The sequence below is a fragment of the Argopecten irradians genome, chromosome 3, assembly GCF_041381155.1.
Source record: "Argopecten irradians isolate NY chromosome 3, Ai_NY, whole genome shotgun sequence".
NCBI lineage: Eukaryota > Metazoa > Mollusca > Bivalvia > Pectinida > Pectinidae > Argopecten > Argopecten irradians.
Genome location: NC_091136.1, coordinates 34482483 through 34504912, shown reverse-complemented (window position 1 = coordinate 34504912; position 22430 = coordinate 34482483). Strand labels below are relative to the sequence as shown.

The 22430-nt window shown below is 33.2% G+C and overlaps 2 protein-coding genes across 2 annotated transcripts in view; both read right to left on the bottom strand.

Moving 5' to 3' along the window:
• Positions 1 to 5450, bottom strand: part of LOC138319644 (autophagy-related protein 2 homolog B-like) — a 65764-nt gene extending 60314 nt beyond the window's left edge. Inside the window, 6 exon segments of the mRNA XM_069262793.1 lie at positions 230 to 400; positions 538 to 727; positions 2406 to 2508; positions 2669 to 2851; positions 3909 to 4077; positions 5185 to 5450. Of these exon segments, the coding sequence (XP_069118894.1) occupies positions 230 to 400; positions 538 to 727; positions 2406 to 2508; positions 2669 to 2851; positions 3909 to 4077; positions 5185 to 5352 (984 nt within the window). The 5' untranslated portion in view covers positions 5353 to 5450.
• A 2903-nt stretch (positions 5451 to 8353) lies between these two features.
• Positions 8354 to 21498, bottom strand: LOC138318341 (protein rolling stone-like). Its single transcript, XM_069260623.1, has 5 exons — positions 21094 to 21498; positions 17141 to 17295; positions 12086 to 12314; positions 11466 to 11564; positions 8354 to 10863 (listed from the first exon to the last, which is right to left on the bottom strand). Exons 2-5 carry the CDS (start codon positions 17222 to 17224, stop codon positions 10412 to 10414), a joined length of 864 nt encoding a protein of 287 aa, XP_069116724.1. The 5' UTR covers positions 17225 to 17295; positions 21094 to 21498; the 3' UTR covers positions 8354 to 10411.
• Between the last annotated feature and the right edge of the window lie 932 nt (positions 21499 to 22430).

The window sequence follows — 22430 nt, the reverse complement described above, 5'->3', positions numbered from 1 at the left end:
AAAGTAAACTTGAATACTCAGGTAACTCAAACTTTTACAATGCCATATGATACCAATTCAATGACCTCAAGATCACAAAGTTGCAGAACAAAAACTTGAAACTAGTTTATCTAATTAACCAGAAATGTCTGCAAGACAAATGTCCTGTCTCATTATAAAATCTTGAGTAGACAGGACGTGATATGATGGGACGTTTTTATGTTATACACATTGTATGTTTGTTTCTTACCTTTGGTCCAGTGACAGAATCAGCTTGCTTGATTTTCAATTTCAAACTTGTCTTCCCTGTAACTACAGCTACTTGGATTGGTTCATTCTGGTCTTGTGATTCTGAACCTTCTGATGATTGGTTGACATTTCTTGGAGGACCTAATGGTGAACTGGTGGCAGATTCATAGTTCTGAAAAGAAACCCACAACATTTCTCAAGATTATCTATGTACTGAGAACTATCAATATGTTGTTATAGCATGCAACAGTAGAAAGTCACATTATTTCAATGGCAGTGAGTAGTTTTGTAAAACCATATAAAACTTACCTGTGGTGATGAGCATGAGGAGTCCGAGTGACTACTGTGAGGCCTTGAGTTACGGGAGAAGTGATCAATCAGGATATGTAAACCCTCCATCAGAAAATTCTTGTGGGCTACGGCAGCTGGTTCCCAATTCTTAGAAAGTTCTGGGTTATCTACCGACGACCCCTCAGCCATGTCATCAAAGTATTCCATCCTGCAACACCAATGCATATACAGTCAAACCTCGATGATTCTAACTCCGATGAATCGAATTTCTCGCTGTATCGAACTTTTTGTCTGGTTCCGAATTTCTTCACTATATAACATTACTAACTAACATGTGTATGAATCGAAGTTTTATGAATCGAAGTTCTCGATGTATCAAACTTTTTTCATGGACCATTTGTTATAGAATCATAGGTAACTGACACTCGATGATTCGAATAAAAATTTACTTGTACAGAACAGGTGTTATACCCCGCTGCATGCTGTCACACCTAGCTGTCTCGCGACGGCCCTTTGCTGGACAATAGGGATTATGACAGCTTGTGTTGCTTGCTTGATATCATCAAGATAATTAATATCACTAATCAGGCAGATACCCGATGCTTTGCTTTTACAAGCTGCGTTATTAAATCATTAGTACAGCAAAGATACAGTTAGTTTTTTTTGATGTTCGCCGCCGCCATTGGTAGCGGTTTGTAGAATTTACGGAACGGTAAAAAGCGAGCCACATTATTAGTAACTCATACTCAAAACTGTTACATTGCAAAAAACTTTGGCATAATGACTGGAGCAAACCGATCATTCCAAATCAAAGTATTTTGTAGGTGTTGTAGCGCTTTCGGTTCCTCCTTTTTAGTTTCATTTTACAACGTGTTTTCATTTTTATACTCATTCCGCAATATTAACCATCGCTTATAAATAGTCACCAACACATGGCAAGTTTTGTTTATAATATGAATATGTATTGCAAACGATAGCATACATGTGATTAATTGCATACTTCGTTTTTATATTGTTTTGCTTGTGGTAAATACAATGATTATAAAGTTTACGGAACGGAGACGACATGTACACAACTACTACAGTTGGTCATGATAAAATAAACATAGGTCTAATTTCAACCACGAATAATTCGAAGTCTCGATGTTTCGAAATTTTTCTGACGGTCCCTTGAACTTCGATACATCGAGGTTTGACTGTACAACTCATGAAGACAACAACTGTCTCCCCAATGTATTTTCATTAAAATAATGCAAGGAAGTTATAAATCATTTTTCTAGTCCCACTGCACCACAATTACCAGGTATTATTTTTATCCTTGTCATCCATTCCTTACACAGATTTCATTTTCAGCTTTAACAACAGTACTACAATTTTTCCATGTCGTGAGGTAAAAACACAAAATTTCAAAATTTCCACTACATAACTGACTGATTATAACTCAAAAATTATCACTAATTAGAGACATATATCCTATCTCTGTTAAAATTATATTTTGGCCAGACCGAAATTTGGAAATTAGTGTTCTGAACTTGCCTTAAAAAAACCCACATATATTTCTTGGTCTACATTTTTTCGATAAAATATGAATTTGACAAATAGGAGACAAACAGCGTTTTGTTTCTGTATTTATGTATTGCAGGGTTATCTACCCTTGCGGGTAGGTATTGATTATGACGTCGTGTGTTTGTGAGCGTAACATCATACTTTTTGGAGAAAACGACTTGAATTGTGCTCACAAAATAATGACGTAACAATCGATACCTACCCGTAAGGGAGCTAACTCTGCAATATGCAAAGATGGAATAAGCTCATATAATTATCCTTACTTTTAGACAGTCATTCATTTCAATAAGGTTGGCAATATTAATTGAAGGTTTACATACCTTTTTATCCTGATTTCTAGTGCCACACCTGTTTCTGCACTGTTTGGGAGGTGCTCCAATCGTATCACAGTGTCCACTAAAGTAACCTTGACTCTACACAATACTGAAACATAGTGTTAAACAATTGTCAATTTGATTCAACAATATTCATCTACACATTCCCAAAATATTTTGGATGCAATATATTACTTTTGCTTCAAAACATGTGAACATGTGTAAAATGCAGCTTTCAATCAATTTCAGTTTCAACCAGGAAACATTACCTGAATCAATAGTCTGAGCAAATTTCTGAACGCCTTCAAACTGCTGGCCCCCGTCATCACCGAGGCTGTCGTCACGACCTTTCATAGGTTTGCCTCGGTCTTCTTTTAGACATTCCTCGGCTATCTGTAGGCTGGTAGTCATACTACTGTTCATACTACAAAACATTGTCTCCAGGCCTTGGGCTGTGATCAGACAAGATGGCAAGGAAATTACAACAGGAAGTTAAATCCTCATTTACATAATGAGATCAACATAAGGTTCAACAGAAAGGAATCATGTAGCATATATGTGCCTAGAAAAACAAAATTCATTTGTGTACACACATGTACAGCAGGAAATATATCTGATGATGTCTTCAATTTCTTTTCATAATCTCATTTTGTGTTTTTTCATGATATATCTGGTGTGTTTTGTATATTTTCTGTTACTTGAAAAGTACATACAACGCATATGTAGTTTATGAACTTTGCTTTGTGCTATCTAATCCCTTTACACATGTATTAATTATATAAATGATCATGACTGATACATGTGATAGTATTCATGAAATATTCAAATCTCTATTTTAATACAGTAAAATGGAGTTATTTTTTCCTCATTTTCTGGGTTTCTAATAAAGATATTTTTATATCAAGAGTTTTCTACAAAATAACATTTCGGTTTCACAAAAAAAAACCTAAATCATTATTTGGTATTTATGCTACTTTGTATAATAAAAAAATATGTATATTTTACATACATTACATGTTTATTGTACTATAATAGCAGAATTAGAATTGGACTGTGTTGATCATGGGTGACAAGGAAGCTCAGTCATGATCATAGATCAGTAGAGCATAAAATCTGACTATAGTGTTTGCAAGTTCACAAGTTCAAATCCTTTATTGTCCGACCACTAATTTTTTTCCTTTCCAAATACCAATTTTGTGAGTTTGCCAACCCCTGTGTGTTTTAAGTATTAATTGAGAGTATGCTTAGCGAGGGGAAATGAAAACTTGTGATATGTGTCTTCAACAGCGAAGACTTGGAGAAAGGAGGTAGGCATGTATAGTGTAATGGGACTGGGTCGATCACTAACGATCAGGTATAGTATCTTTAACTGCTTAGTCACTAAAGCATCCAGCTAGTGTTCAGAGATCATGTGTTCAAGCCCAGATCTGGTTGCTTCAATTTCTCCTCTTATTTTATATAATTACAATATATTAATGAATCCCTGGTTATGTAATAACTGATACTGACCACTGTTGTTTCTCTGTTTGGGCTGTAGAGTGAGCTCTAGTCCTCGGATCTCCATTTCCGTACTGCTCTGTATAAGGGCTGTCCATGGTATAGACACAGCTATTTCTTCTATAAATCCATCCACAATCTCCACTGGTAAATTACTATTGTCCAACACCTCATTTAATGCCTGTGAATCAGAATGAGAATTTCATTTTCATTTTCCAGATGCTCTCCTAAAGTTTAATATCTAGTTTATTTATAATAAAATTACTGCAGTGGTAGACATTCTGTATTGTATAGGGACTAATTGAAATAAGATTCCATAGACTGACAAGTGTCCAGGCTGATTATAAACCTTTTAAACTTTTATATGTGAATAGTGATTTTATAACATACATAATGTAAACTGTCACCTCGTTGCACAACAAGAAGAGAATTAAGGATGAAACCAAATATAGATCAGCCTTACAAGTCCACGACTTACCATGGCTGGAAAACTGTGTGAACAGTACCAGTACTAGTAGTGATTCACAGTCTAAGTTCAACATTTTGACATATATAACATTAGGAAGAAATCAAGATCAGATAGTAATCAGGTTATTTTAGGAGTACATACACTATGACATTGTTTGAAGAAACCATAATTAATCTTCACAAACTAGCCTCAGCTTTCCAATGATGTTAACTGAGCAAATACTGAGCAAAATGATTCTTATTAATTATCTTTATCATTAAGTTAAGAAAAGGTGTGAAAATTACCAGTTTTAAAACCAAATTTGACAATTAACTTTGATGAATATTAGCTCATATAATTAACAATTCAGTAGATTTAGATAACAAACTATGTTCTTTAACTACAATTATGAATTCCATATATTTGTATAGCAGTAATGAGTCCCTCACATTAATCTCATATGAATTTGAAAGTGTTCATATACCATAAACCAACCTCAAATGAACTCTGTAGTCCACAACCCTTTTTAACCCCCACCCCCTTAAAAATGATAAAATAAATATAGCGTTTATATTCAATGTCTTTTGTCATATAAAACTTTAATGTATCATAAAAACATAACATAAATGTCAACTAGCAATAACTAGGGTCGAATGAAAGCCTTACACACAAAGAAAGGTATGAAATGGATCATTTCAACACATTTGTTTACATTTTTCAAAGTTCAAAATCATGCGTATTTTGACAAAATTAATTGAATTTTCGATTATATCGTTACAAGACATGAAAATCTTATCAAAATATGTTCTCAAACAATTAAGAAAATAGGCAATCATGCACCTCAACGTCCAAGTCGAGCTGTCGTATTTTCCCAGTTCCATTATACAAATCAACACTCAGCTGTTCGAGGGTCAACTTTTCCTTTAGAAAATGGCCAAGATAATGCTGGAGAAGATATCTACACGCCCTCTTCTTCACAAACTCTGACCAAGGGAACTTCCAAGACATAATTCTTCTTGATTTTAACGTCGTTTCTTCAAATAATTCATGTAAATTCAATTATCATTGCTGCTGAAAAACCAAAACAATCTTGCGCCATATTTGTTATTTACGCACGTGACGTAAACTTTGGATTTCGCCACAAGGGAGATTACTCTATTTTATTTCAGTTCCATCTACGTCATTGACCCTATGAACTTGATTAAAAAATATATAAACAAATATTGATACCAATTATGTTAATGTATACATCGTTGAGTATATCAAAGACTAATATAATGTGTTATTCATGAAATAGAATTCATTTATCATTAATTCGGTCATTTCATTAATTTATGGCTTTTAATTAGTTTTTTTTTCTAAAGGGAAAATCAAATAGCATACTTATACCAGAGATTTAAATATACTACTACTATTTAAATATCTGCTAATACGAATAATAAGGAAAAAATGAAAAATATTGGTTTGCAGAAATCAATAAATGATAAGTGTTTTCTATACTGAAAAAAACTATGTTACACATCTTTATACTATACAGTATAGAAACATTAATCAATTACTGATTTCAGCAAACCAACATTTTTCTTTTTTTCTTATCATTCTTATTATTCATCCAGTCATTCGTTATATTAAATACGATTCATAACTGTGTAACCGACCGTATAATCATAAAAAAACCTTCACCTTGTGTCTATGGATCAATTATTCCTATTTCCAATTGACTTCACATCCATCATGTAATATATCGATTTCGATTAAATGGCCCAAATTTTCTTCATATTACAAAGAACGTTGTAACACGAAACTTAGGAAACTATAAAACTAATTACATGTAGGCCTATATCAATATTTGTCAAGTCTGACAAAGATTACTAGGATGCGCCATGCATGGTGATAGGTACTATAGTAGTAGGCCTAGCATGATCTTTAAAAAATGTGGCCGTCAATAACATGTAATTCTATTTAATGTTTTTATGTCTTGATAAAGGGACTGATTGCATTAAATCACAGACATAGATGATTTAATTACTATCTAAATCTCTTATTAAATTTACAACTTGACACTATTTTTTATCCTCACTGTAAAAAAAGAAACAGACAAAAAACACGCTTTGCCCCATATTTTGACTTCTTACAATCATTTATCAAACCTTAGCGTCACAAACTGGGTTTTATCAGAAACGTTTAAGTTTCAGTGGATCAAATAACACACAACGTTTTATAAGATGTTACAGATATTTACCGCATAGAATTTAGCGCATTATATAAAATTTCAGAATGTATGTTGCAAATTAGGATAAATCACAGATAACAAAAGAATAAAAGCCTAAACCACATATATCATAACTAGTTATGATTCGTTGCATTTAAAACCCGTTAGTATTAATTAAAATGATCGTTACAAAGCCGTCATTCCTGTAAAGTTTTTACCTATTTTAGAATAGCCAGTGTCATGGGTTTTAAATCAATTTCACCAAAGTAGAAGTCGTAATTATGAATTTTAAGTCGTTATACGACGTTAATCATAATACAGGTGGTTTTTTCTGCACAAATCAATGTTCCTTTGTCTAGTTTTTTTCCGTTTCAGTTCTATTCGTACACGACATTGCGACAAAAGAGTTACCTCCCTTAAGCTGGCTATCTCTTCTGTTGGTAGCTGAAGGTTTCAGCAGACATGCTTTCTGAAAAAAATGTCCTCAATTTCATAAGATTAAATGTTTGTATACATTCTTTTAGTTTTTTCCTTTTTCCTATTTTTTAAATTTTTTTTTTTATCAGAGGAATGGTTCATTGAGTTCCCCTTACACTAAAGGGGATCCATTCGATATACAAAAGCACATCACATGCAGTGTTTTACAATACAGGGTTCAAATAGTATTAAATTGCTTTTATAATCAATCCAAGACATTTTTCAGATTGAGACATTGTTAAACTGTAAAGTTATATCTAGAGAGTTTATCAAGAACAATTAGATTTCAGGATTTTTTAAAACAGTTACTATAAATATACATTCCGAATAGTTTGAATAAATATGATATATAATATAGATATCCTTTAACGTACGTAATGTTTTCACATTGAATATTTAATATTAAATGCTCGTGAAACAGGACACCTGTTCAGTTTCTTGTGATGTTTTTTATGTTTGATTTCGGTGTAATGGCCTAAGTTGCAAATCTGTTCATGTGCATATTTGTTTTTTTTAATAAGTTACAAAATACTGTATTTCGATTAAAAACCTAAAAGTTAAAAAAACAAAAGAAAACCTGTTATATAAAATAATGTTTTGATGTTCAGTTTGCTCTTGTTTGAATGACTGTAAATTATATTGATATTTTGTTCATGTTTTGCTCTCGTTTGAATGACAGTAAATTATATTGATATTTTGTTCATGTTTTTCTCTCGTTTGAATGACAGTAAATTATATTGATATTTTGTTCATGTTTTGCTCTCGTTTGAATGACAGTAAATTATATTGATATTTTGTTCATGTTTTGCTCTCGTTTGAATGACAGTAAATTATATTGATATTTTGTTCATGTTTTTCTCTCGTTTGAATGACAGTAAATTATATTGATATTTTGTTCATGTTTTGCTCTCATTTGAATGATAGTAAATTATATTGTCATTTTGTTCATGTTTTGCTCTTGTATGAATGGCTGTAAATTATATTGTCATTTTGTTCATGTTTTGCTCTTGTTTGAATGACTGTAAATTACATTGCATTTTGTTTATGTTTTGCTCGTGTTTGAATAACTGTTAATTACATTGTCATTTTGTTCATGTTTTGCTCTCGTTTGAATGACTGTAAATTGCATTGACATTTTGTTCATGTTTTGCTCTTGTTGAATGATTTTAAGTTGCAATGATTTTTTTGTTTGTTTTTATGCTAGAAATATGTTTTCTTCTGTTTCATGCAGCTATATTCTATAACAGTGTACAACATAATGTGTCCCACACTTTAAAGTCACATGACTTGGTATCAACAAAAGATAACAACACCATCTGCTACCTAGCTAACGAATTTAATAACTAATATGAACAATTTGATAAAGAATGAAATAATATTTGAACAAAATGAAAGCATCATAATCAACAGCATAGAAAAAGGAACACCTCTCTTCCTCTCTCTCTCTCTCTCACCCTCTCTCCGGCGTCGGTGACCCACTTTTGATTGCATAGAGATATGGAAATGAGAAACAGTTTTCAACATTCGGACCTACTAGCTAGAGTGTCAATAGACCATTTTAGGGCTTAAATAAAAAAAAAAAATGCTAAAAACACTACGATCTTTTGCCCCCAAAACACCAATAATGGTTTATTGACATTCTCGTGTCTAATTCTCACATTTCTATGGCGTAGCGTCATGCAAGCAACCATCAGTCTCCAACGATGGCATTATCAATGTAATGTTCGATGTGTATAGTGACCACAATGTGACCTTTTAGAGTTTTGTTATAACTAAAGCTGAAGTTTATATTTGATAAGGTTTACGATATTCTCTAAACGTATTGAATTCGAAGCACTCAAACTTAACACAAAACTATCTCAATGTATACGCCTCTACGTACTAGCGAGAGCACAGAAAACTTCTTACCATACTACGTAGTATCATACAGTAGCAGATTATAAAAAAAACAAAGCACAAAGATTTTAATTCTTCTAAAATATAGCCAAAAATCTCGATAAAAGCAAAAAAAGTAAATAATCAATTTAACACACTTTTCTGCAAGTGAAACATTCACTAATGGTTTCATAATATTTTTTAAATATCAGTTATTAGAATATGAACAACCATGATTTGAATGTAATTAATATGATCACAATTTTACAACATCAATAAGAATATACATGACATACACTATTGTTATGAACCTCATATTTTATGATTTAAAATGTTGTCTGGAATATTTTAGTAAACTGACTAACATAAATCCAGCTTCACAACCAATATAACGAACACCTTTGAAATCAAATTGAGGTAGCATTCTGAATAAGACTTAAATAAATCATATTTCTTGCTTTTAACATCAAAATGATACATGCATTAATATTTCTTTATCACAGACACGCTATTGGCAGCTTTAGTATTCCCTATCAAAATTCATAGAAACGCTTTTAAAATATCTCTTTATTTATCAGAATAAAACGAAATATATCAATATTGCTCCATATATCAGAATACAACGATATATTTCAATATTTCCCCATATATCAGATTACAACGAAATGTTTCAATATTTCCCCATATATCAGAATACAACGAAATATATCGATACCCCACATGTATCAGTATCAAATAAAACATTTCACTATTCCCCCATGTATCAAAATAAAACGAAACGTTTCAATATTCCCATTGTATCAGTCAGAATAAAACGAAACGTTTCAATATCCCACACGTATCATAATAAAAGAAAACATTTCAATATCCCCCACGTATCGAAATAAAAGAAAATATTTCAATATCCCCCTTTTATTAGAATACATCGGAACAACTTAATCAACTGATCTGATTCCTGGCATTCTAAAATTTCACAATAACAATGGTCCAATTTTAAACATCCAACATCTTAATTTGGTTGTGCCTTCCTGATATATACGTAACTTTCGATATCTGGCCCCAGTTCCACGAATATTCCTTTGCTAAAATTTTCCCATTGGCTAGCTTTACAGTAGCCAGTTATGGAAACAGTCTTATGTTTAGAAATTTTCCAAAACTTCTCTAATGCTTTCTATGGAAATTCTTAAAGTTATGAATTGCTCGGGAAACTGGCCCCTGACCACTTCTAACGAACAACGGATTCACTGATGCAAACAAGGTACTATCTGCAACATTCTAGTTATACATAACATTATACACTATCACAAAACACAAACATTCATATGGCAACCAGTGAACCTGGAGCATGAAAACCGTTTTTTACGTAGATAATTGGAAAGGATTTCTGAAGGTTTGCACTAGCCCTTTATTACAAACATAACACTACAAAGTCCTGCGTCATTTGGATTTTCATTCCCTCAAAATATTCACACAGATATATATTTTCTGTTGGAGATGGAAATCTTACACGACGCCTGTTTTCTTTGTCCCGTTAGATATGGTAGAGATCTTGTCAGCATTAGCACTCGTTCTGCTCATTGTCATTTCATTGTCTGTGTGTGGACTCATCTCTGAGCCTAAAGAGGGACTAATGTCTGATGAATTACAGCATTTCCGCCATATTTCCAACCGAGCGTAATAGACACCACACACGCCGAGATGGACGACCGGCACGGCGATGAAGACGAGCGGGAGGGTGAGGGCGAGGGCAGTCCCTGGTTTACTCCAGTCTAATACCTCATAAACGTTCCCTCCTCCCGCAGCGTAGTAGATCACAGAGAAGACGGCGTAAACGAAGGCGAAAATGAGAGGCTGGTAAAAATGGAGGATCCTGGACGGTTTGGCATTGACAGACACATACAACAAAGCTATGACACCATTTATAAGGTGTTTGTTGATGCTGCCGGGACCGAAAGCTACAAAGAAATAAAACACGGGGTAATGTATTATATATTTGTACAAGAATTTTAATTTACAAATATTTTCATAAAGAAGAGAGAAAAAAACCAACAAAATGTTGCATTAGTCGGTATCACTTCGAAGTAATTACTCATGACGAACTTTGTTCTTGATGGATAAAAAACATCTCATCATTTGCTTTGATGATATTATCAAATTTCACAATAGAATAACGTGGTTTGCAAATATGTATAATATATGATATTACAAAACTTCTGATGAAAGGGCCAATGATTTACAAACAAACCGATACTTTGGTATATGACGTGAAAAACCCCCCAAAACATTTCAGTACTAAAATTGAAGTCATATATAATAATAATAAGAATTATGTTGGACAGCGTTTGTATTGAAGAAGGAAAGAAACAAACAAAAATATGAAACATGACAATACAGCGTAGTAATAAGGGGACTAGGAATTGCTAATTCGTTGATTGGGTTAACGTCCAATTAAAGCCAAGACCATTTAAGGACGCACAACTCAATTTAATGAAAAAAGTTAATATGTTTTATATGTTCCATTACAACACTTTTTTTTATTTAGGGAGTGAACACTTACATGAGGCTAATAAGATCCAGTAAATGACCACTATTAGGATGGCCATCGTCATCGCCATGTTGTACATCACCCAGTTAACCTTCCATAGCAATGGCATCCCTGTCAAGACAAAGGCATGTAAGATGTATTAGCAATGGCCTTTAATAATTGATAAATCATATATGAATGATGCCAGTCTCAATCAGAGTTACCTCCCCCTTTCCTTTCATTCCGTCAGTACTGACAGAGTGACAGTAGGAAGTAAACAACTCCGATAGGCCATTATGGCTAGTCGAAACCGACAAAGTATCATGCATTAATATTTGTTTTTGGTTCAAAATTATTTTATTATTAAAATGAATACACTAAAGTGACCGCACACACGAGTGGATCCATTCAACAGTCAACATTCTAACGTAATATTCATTCATACTTCAGGATATATTTTAATCTTTGTATGTGCATTTATCATAATGATTAAGAATAAACAATCACACACATTTTAAAACAATTTCTTAAAACAAACGCAAAAATATGACGTTCGATATATTAACTCTGAATGCCATTTGCAAGAAAACCTTTTCTATATATGATTCATGCTGTATGATTATGATAGAACTCGAGGAATACAACGCACTTACTTTGTACATCGCCATCTTTCTTCACTTTCAGGATGAAGTATACCACAGCGGCCAGGTCCAGCCACGTGAAGCTGACCAATAGGATGTAGCCAAGGTTGGTGAGGTATATAAAGAAGAGGGCGTCATTTAGATTGTCTGTGGCTGCCCAGTAAATCTCCACTATTATCCAGGCGAAGTGGTAAAGGGACCAGAATACTGCCCAGGCCAGATATGGGTACAGGTGTCCTCCCTGTACAATATAACATTAGAGATATATATATATCATTGTAATCGAAGCAATGGCTGTCACCGATAAAAGTGAGAAGGCCTACTCTTCCGGAACACCCGTGTCTTCAATGTAGACTTGGATACCTGTCATAGTTTTTCTACTCCCCGGTAAGCTTTGCCTCGAAAATAGTATTTATAATTGCAGCCTAGCAGAGATAAAACCAAAGGCAAGTAATCCGGTCCATCTTCAATGTTCCCCAACTTAAAGTATTTCTTTTACACTTACAACTTTTGGTAGGAAAGAAGAAATCAAGAAAGTTTCCAAAATATTTTTTATTATCGTCCTATTAGAAAATTGAAAAAAAAATCCTTTAAAATCAAGGAACGATGAAGACTAACCACCAGACCCTAAGTTGTTAAGACTTTCTCAGCAGAGATCTTTACTAGATTATCTCCCCTTAGTTTGAAACTTAGAGATCTAGAATCAGACATGTAGTAGAGACCAAATGAATCAAGCCAAAGTTAATGATTTTTTTTCACAATATTCTAGAGACTGTTGGCCAGTCTAGGAACGTTGATGAAACCAGTTTCTGGTTCTTTATCCTAAAGCATAATGATATACATGTATTTCCTATTGGTGTATTTAAAAGAAGTTATAATTAAATGATTGAATATATTAACGGAATCAAACGGCGAAATGATTTCTGACTATATAATAGTATAGAATAAGAACAAAAAGGGTTCATGTATTAGTGAAACCAAATACTGAAAGTTATTGATGAAATGATTATATCAATTTGATGGGCAATGTTTAGCTAGATGTAATTGCTGGAACTTTAAGAAAGCTTGCACTGGCTAAGAGGTACTGTAAGGTCTTTGGAGAAAGGTATGTGATGACGATGGTAATGTACCTGGAAGGGATGTGGATTAGATGTGATAATGTGATACCTGGATAATGACTAAATGATGTTAGGTTACTAAGTTGATCATACATGACATTGTGAATAGCGCAAGGTTACAAAGCAGCTACATATTGGTATTTATTTGAATATAATTAGAAATACGTTAGAGGTATCGTATGAATTTATGCGTCCTTTGTTAATGTGTACAGTAATGGGATAGAGTTTTATTTCTTCTTTTATTGGATGTAATTACTTACCTTATTGATAAATAAGTAAAACCACGTTTCATTGAATACTGAGATGAGAGATTAGCACAGAAACATCTGTAGAAGGTCAAATCTATATAACAATTCTAGGTTATATTAAATAGACTGGCATGATTTATTGAACTAATACATCGATATTTAGGTCAATTTTATCAGAGGTCGGTTCCATTATTTAAAGTCGGTGATCATGACAAATCATTGATGAAATTGACCCCGACGTTTTTAGAACCATTTCCCGCATGATTGGTTTTATAATTAAGGTTTATAATAAACGACCTGGCATTGTAAGGGGACTTCGCATGTCAGTAGGGTATGTTACAAATAGTAATTACAAAACGACACGACAGTTAGGGGTTAAATGTCCCGACTTAGTGACTAAGTAAAGAATACCCCAATAAAGATGGATTTCAATGTGATGTATAATATATATATATGTATACATTTCAGTAAGGAGAATATGATTGTGTATCAGTAATGCTTCCCTGGCACGCGGGGGTCAAGTCTAGAAAACGCTAGGGCTGTATTGTTGTCTTTTACTATTAAATCCACCAACTAGCAATTATATCAATGATATTACACAGGCATAGCTCAATGACCCTCCAGCCACTAGGATTGTGTGTAGATATTTTCATTTCCAAAAACCAGTTAATCGAATGTTTTTCTTGAGTTAGAGTTGAATTGCTGAAGCCCTTGCGTTAACAAAACAATATCTATTGATAACAAATACTTAATAATACTTAAAAAAATATCCCTGCTACCTACACCATATACATGTATACATAATTTTCAGTTACAACATATACATAGATCAGTATTTGGTCATAATCTTAGTTATTAAAATCAATATTCAGATAATATTCGGATAATAGCATAAATATTTTACCAAAAGTAATTGTTTTAAAATATACTTATGCTTTTCAAACATAATCATGAGAACATGACAGCAAAACGATATGTTTCATCTGACAGTTTTAATAGAGCCCAGGCTACTACTATTTTTCTTCACCTATAAACATCGAACGATTTAGGTCAATATGAATGGATATTTCCTTCTTTATGTCTACACTTTATAACGTATAAAAATGGGTACACAAATACCAATTTTACATCTATTCCAATTGTACTAACCGTAAATAATACAATAAAACCGTAAATAATACAATAAAAGGTCACGAGATATTGGTTTTTATCGGCTATTATGATCACTATCATGTTTTTTTCACAATGCCATAACTCTAGATGTATTGTACTGATACAATCACTCGGTTGTGGTTTGTGTTAGGGTATTCAGTTGTGTTATAATATCCATTATCATATGTCGAATAGATCGATACTGAATGGAAATAAAGTGTCACTCCTTATACATAAATCAACAAGGTCTTTTTTTAAAACTTTGTCCAAGTCGGCACGAGCGTAACATTTTCAGGGTGATTTATTTTACTATTTGTTGTCAGAAATAACCGCTTTATAAGACAATGCTACAAAATTTTAATATTTCCTTCCATTGTATGTAATAACATCAAACCTTAACTGTTCATGGCTATTATACAATTATGACAAGTGAATTTTTGTTAACTTTCCATCAATTTTCCTTTTTAAGTATTATCAATAACGCGATTGCTGTTAATTAAAAAGAAAGTGATTCGCTCAGATTAATTTCAGTCACCATTTAAGTTACACGCGTATTGTTATAACACTATGTAAGACTTTGAATTAAAACCATCATATGTCTTTAATGTTTTGAATAAAAACAAAACGATTTCCTTTTGTTATTTCAAACTAACAATGCACAGGGTACCTGGACGGTAAAGGATTTCCATTGTGTAGGTAGGCCGCACCTGTAGTAAATGGTGTATATAGTACGTATGTAGATGTGGGTATGGGAATTATTAATGATCTACTAATAAATAAGTGATAGCTAATTCACGATCACAAAAGCTAATTCACTTCTGCAATACACATGTACCACACAGTAAAACTGTAGCTTAGCTTGAGATATCATTATAGCCCCATTTACAAATGGATAGATATTTCATCGTCGGCATTATTTTGTTCGATTTAGATTTTTTCCCTGTTAAAATCAATCATAAAAGTTTTTTTTTTTTTTTTTTTTAAACTTGTTAACTTTTCACCGGCAATTTAAAGCCAGAGTTCCCGAAGATATAACATGATCAAAAAGGATGGAGCTATTGGTAAACACTTGGACCACTCGGCCAGCATAAGCCTCAGAAAAACAATATTAATTCTTTACTACACCATATGAAAGTAATCACTGCAATACGGAATTGCTAACTGAATCAATAAAATGTGCAAAAAATAATACTATCTGGCGTATACGCTAACACTGTTAAACTGCAAAGTCTAGTGCTCTTAAAGCTCAAATAAGAAAAATATCCGAAATTTCCCCAATATACAACCCTACTAATGGATTTACGTTGTACACATCTTGGTAAAAACAGGCAACACTGCCAATGTATGGGTTAATCGTGTAACTGTGAACATTTATGCCATTATACAAATTATAATTGTGCCAGTATAGAGTGTGAAGCCATTGTAATGTCATAGCCATACAGAGGAGAATGTCTTTTAGCTCCAAGGCAAGGTTGAAGAGTTTCACTTTAGTCTGCAATGACCGCTATATCAATTATACCTAACTCTCAGGAATGTAATTAGATAAGTGCTACAGAACTATATTCTTGTCAGACACATGGATATGTGCGTTGAAACGCTTTCTACTATTGAATATCACATACAGTACCTAATTACTGACCCTAGGCTATATCAAACATTTGTATTCTATTGTAATTATTTACATTTTGTATTTAACTATCTTGTTGAAACCTGTAACATGGAGCCTATGGCACACATACATCGACAGGTGGACACGAATACCCAGTGTAAATTGTGTTTTGATTGGGGCTGATTCAATTTTATTTTGGAGAGAAAGAAGGTAAAATGGCAATAACCGAAAGCAAAAAATATCAATTCGTGGGGCTTTGTGAGAAAATCGTTGTAATAATTTATTTTTCATTTACATCTACCGCATTTTGAATAGGTGTGTGAAATAAGTAGCATAATCTGCAAGGCCTTAATAGCAATGCTTATATGATGCGTGCGCCCAATTTTGATATTAATTCATATCGTTCTATCCGTACTTTCTCACATACCTTAACACCGATTATTAGTCACAGATTAACGTTAAGCTCATTATAAACACAATACTAAATTGTACTTATAAAGACATTATACACAATTTATTAATTAAATAGTGCTAAAGTTTAGTTACCAACAATGGAAATGCAAAAAAAAAAAAAAAAAAATCAAAAAAAAAAAAAAAAAAAATCATTTGAGTGTATCTAATAACATCGTGAAGCAATTGAAAACGATCAAATATTATTTATTAGATGTAATAATACGAAGAATTGACAGTTTAGACTATTTGTCTCCATGAAATGAAATCCTGAATTAACAATGAAGATTTGCTGGAGGTATGGAAGATCGATTTATATGTTTAATTTTGTAATACTTTCTGAAAATTAGTGAATTTGTCATGCAACTTGGAGCCAAACAAGCCTTCGGGTGACTAATTTTATCTTTATCTAATTATGACAAATTAAACTTACTGAACGCAAAAAATATACTGATATATCAAATTAATGTAACATTTCCAATATACAAACCTGAAGTGTGACAAAGTGGCTCCCGTCAGAATGATGAAGTTTAAAGTTCTGGACATTACAAGGATGGTGTCTTGCGAATCCCATGGTCCTCTTAAACGCGTTTTAATACAATTCCATCGTTAGAAAGATGCTCCGAGACCTTAAGGTTCCAAAACCTAATTAAATATTCCAAAACAATTTTAATATTTCCACATAAACTCCATTGTTTGTGTATCGGACGAGATGGATCGTCTCAAATCCTGGAAGCAATCGTGTTAAGTGTTTTATGGTAGATAGTTATTGGCCGAGTACACACAAACCTATATACCTATACTAGAGTCTAACTACTCAATGACTGTAGGTACACCGAGTGTAGCCGCCTATCGCCTCGTGTATCCTATCGTTCTCACGTAAAGTGTCCATTGTACCTGGTATTATAGCTTTAATCCAATTATACCTTTTTTATCTTGTTTCATAATTGTGAATTAACACTTGCATGACTTGTTATATAAAAAATCGTGAGTTTTCCGTATTGTACGTGGTCAAGCTTGATAATAGAAGTGGACCTAAGGCGATCAGGCAATTCCTGGGCCTTGTTTACCCAATGTGTGTTATACACCCTGTGACCGAAAAAAATACTTTAGTGTTACGTGATGCTAGGGTGTGCCATTTAATTCAAATACATGCTGTAATCATTGTTTTATAACACTATCGGCGACTTGAAATGATATGATATGTAAAAATGAAAAGTTCTGCTTTTTTGAACAAAAGCGTGTTGGTTCTAAACATGTTTCAAATTCAATTTGGATATTGTATGCTATACGAACCTTTCTGATTACTTTCAATCAGTCATGTTTATGTTTTTACTATTATCCTAGTTTCATATGTTTTAAAGAACATATTAATACTGTATCTGTATGGAATGTTTAAATTTGGGATTTGATTCTTCTTATTATTTTTTTTTTTCAATTTCTCTTATGAGTGAGGTTTGGGGTTCTATCCTCTGATCAAGGCATTGTTACAAAAACACATGGCTTTAGAAATAAATAAGAAGGCTGCTTCGTCAAAGCCTGTATAACATGAAATGTCCCGTGTGTGAATAAAACAATAGAATTTGATATATCTGTCCCATGAATGCCAGCCATGGATACTCTCTATCTACTAAACATTTTGAAACTTTCAAACCACGAAAGAAAGTACTCACTATCACTCACTCACTCAGTCAGTTACTCATTTTATATCATACAGTATCATTAAAATGTGACCGGATGGTACTGTATGTTACATTATGATGGCACTATAATGTAAGAAATGGCAACCTTCGGCCTATATAGCTCATTACTGTTTGAAATTCACAAATGCACGAACATATCAACAAATTAACACTAGAGAGAATTTTCATCTCGTCTCGCAACCAAACCGTAGTAACAAGGATATGTTAATATTCAATCATACATAACACATCCTCCATATGTTGCAATTTGTAGACTTTTCAAGTTTTATCACCTTACCAAAATCAGCATCACATCAGGTACACGGTCTGGTAATGAGGAACAGTGTGATAAGTCTAAATGGAAAGGCTACACGATATAAAGGTTATGTCATATTTGGCTGTACTAGTACACACGACTATCTCTATTTATGTGATGCAAACTAAACTATACGATATCACGTGGATATTTCTCAAAAGGAGATGACCGCACATATACTGAATTATATTTCTTTCTTTTTTCTCTTAGTCGTAAATTTTGAGATCCATAGATGATGTACATGTACGTATATATTTGTTGAAAATGTTTCATGAACATGTGGATTAAAAAATCCAGAATCGCGTGCCTCAAGCAAATGCATTTACGTAGATCTTAGTTGCACCGACAGGTAAGTAATCAACGGTAAAACGCTACCTCAGCATTTTCTAACAGTGCGCCACATAGTCTTAGTATGACACCTATAGGAAAGTTTTTTTTGTGTGAACTTCTTGGCTTTCGATTGGACTATTACAATAGAAATGAGAGTTGAGCTCTACCTGAAAGTACATGCTGTTCATTGCACTGGTTTTTTGGCAAGTATTAGAGATTCAAAATGAATGATTTAGTCACTTTTCCTGCCACATCAAAGAAACAGGGATGTAGAATGTGTGGTAAAAGAAATTGGCGAATAAACATGGCTATTTATTATTCATTCTAATTATCACAGATAGATCTTTGATCCACAGACAGAGGGGAAGTATCTTGGCTATTTAGTAAAAACGTTTTAAGAATGGATTGGTAGTACCCACAGACCTATGGCTGGTTCGCAGCAGCTCGGCACGATCAAGCCGCCCCTGGAGTATTCTGTACCCAATAGACTTTATTATTTCCTCGCTTGGGAATGTATACATTTCATGAATGATATATTAGGTGTAGTAAATGGCAGCTAAACTGATGAGTTTATTGTCTCCTACTTAATGTCTCGTGCTACCACGAGTACTAATTAACATAACAGTAAACACTTATTAAAGGCACACTACCTACACAGAAATAAACCAATAACTCTTTTGATATCAAAACGTCTATATATACACATCTATACATTGTATTAACAATGAAGGCTAATATCACAGCTTTGCAGCGTGCCGTTTTAATAGTCAATTACTGCGCGGCAATTAGCACGATGGCTGGAAACATAAAACGACCCGCGTTATGGAAAATAATATTTAATTCGTCTATTCAAAATTGTTCAGGAAGTTATAAGCGTAGCAAGATAATAACTTTTAAGATTCTACAAGAATTTGTTTTAACGTTAGCCTACATTTAATTAAATAAAAGCCGTTTTGGTTAGGGTATGCACCTTTAACAGTTTATTTTAACATTTGATTTTATTTAAATTTGAAGAGTTCTATTTGCAGGCGAACATTGAGTACCATAAATGTTGCCAATTCAGCTCCAGATAACCGCAATTACGGCTCTGCAATCGGGTAGTTGTATAACCGACCTACATCTCAACGATAACGAAAACGAATTTACAAGATTGTTTTTGTGAAAACCAATTATTCTTTAGAATGACTTAATGACATCCAAAAACGACCATGACCGATAACATAGTGGGCGTTTTGTAATTTACTTCATTCCAATTACAACAGAGAAGTCAAGTCGTGAAGCTTGAATAGGTTGCATATCAGTTTTTCTAGAGTCTCGTTAGATAAATCTTTTGCATGTTTACTTAATGTAAACGCGGAAATTAACGCGAGTTTTTTTTCCTATTTACGCGAAAACAATTTCACCGCATAAATTTCTACTCCTCGTAAACTTTTGTGAATATATACATTATATTACTGAAAACCAGAATTTATATATATCACGAAAATAACCACGACGCGAAATGTTTACTCTTGCGTATCTCGAAATTAAGTACTCGCGAAAATATCTACATATAGAGTATCTCTACAGGGACTCTACAGCAGACTGGTTCTATGTCGCAATGTGTCAATTCTGATCTACCAGAGTCACTGCGTTACGCTATGTCAGTACTGTGTTGCGAGTTCGAAACCCACGCGGAGCTGATGCTATGTTCTGACTCTGAGTAAGAAACTTTTTGTGGTTACTCCACCTAAACCTGATCTTGGCTCTAGCTAGTAATATGACCATAACCGAAATAGATAATACTGATACCTAACAGTCTGGAAGTTGTGAATTAAGATAATGTCATATATAATTTCTTTTGAATAGTTTACCTGTACAAATGAAATTATAAAACGTTGAATTATGTTAGTTTTCTGCGAATAAGACTTTTATGGCGAATTGTAAAATGTTAAATTCAAAACAGTTTAAAAAAAAAACACAGAAATTTGTATTGCGGGTTGAACAAAAACCTTGCATGTGTGTCTGGATAAATCATATAGAAAAAAAGAAAGATTTTTTTTTAGATTAGATCGAAAACCGAAAATATCTTTTATAAATTTGATTACGCTAAAACATGAAGGGTATTTTACTCACCTTTTTCGACAGGTACGTGGTCCTTTATCGACAATTTTACCTAGATTGATGAAAACGTAGCCGGCACACCAGACGATAAGATTGTTTGCTGAAGGTCTGCATGTTTTAGGACTGCACCTTCAATTACCCATTTAACGAAAAAAAATAAAAAAATAACCACGGGAAGACATGTCCTTATCGGAGGTTTGCGTATCAGTCATTGTGTGTACATGGCATCTTTGTGGTTTCCTTTAGCAAAGTTGATTTTGATAACTTTTTGAGTTCTATGTAAATATTTGGATATGATTGTCATTTTTAAAACAAATATAAGACGCCATATTAATCATATAATATTCGTCATATGAATTCAAAACTGCCCGATTTCATTTATAAATCGAGTGATACCTCATAATCCTGAACCTCACGGGTATCCTCAATGCAGCAGAAAGACTCTTCCAAAAGTGTCAGTCTTTTATTAGTATTGGATGTTTTCATTATCTTGTTTTAACATCTTTGTTTTTTTGTTACTTTCACCATATTCTTTGCTACTGGATATCCGTAATATATATAAAATCATAACATTTTTCTTAAAGAAGGATTCAGACACTAGGCAGTTGAAGAAGCAATTACATAATCAGTTTTGAAAGTGTTTTTGTTGATAATTCTATTTATTCTAAATTGATAGACAGTCCTTAAACGTCCATACATCTCCAAGTAAAAAGTACCATTTTTTTAAACTATGGCATCAATGTTGTAACCCTGTGATGCATCTCTCATTAGAGCATGAATGTTTGTCTTTTTGAATGGATCTTCTTCTGTGTTTAGGAATGAGTCGTAACCTTTTTGTTTTCTAGAAGTAAAATTGATTTTGAACAAACAAAGTATTCTTTGTTATCTTTCCACTGCCGGAAACCTTGATAAAAATATACACGACGACACTATAAATCTTGTGCTTACCAAGTACACATCCTGGTTGTATAGGTAATTATAACCTGACGACATTCAGCTGTTGTACACCAAGTTTAGCAGTAAAGTGCTATAGGGTATTTCCTATATGGCAGTTTTCAGGGTTTTGCTTACGAGGAAACATTTGGTCATTGTTACTTCCCCTGATAAGTTATATTTTGTACAGGTTATCACCTTTGTATAGGAAAAATCAAACCAACTCATTTTGGCAACATATTTCCTAGTTCAATTCCAACGAAATCTATTTATGATTTAACTTGGCAGCTGTAACGCCTTTCGCCTGTAAAGGAACAAGCAAATATCATTGATAAGAAAAGAACGTCTGCCATCAATAGTTTACGATGCGTTCTGATTAAAAAGTATAGTAGTGTCTTGGCCTCAAATCTTTACAA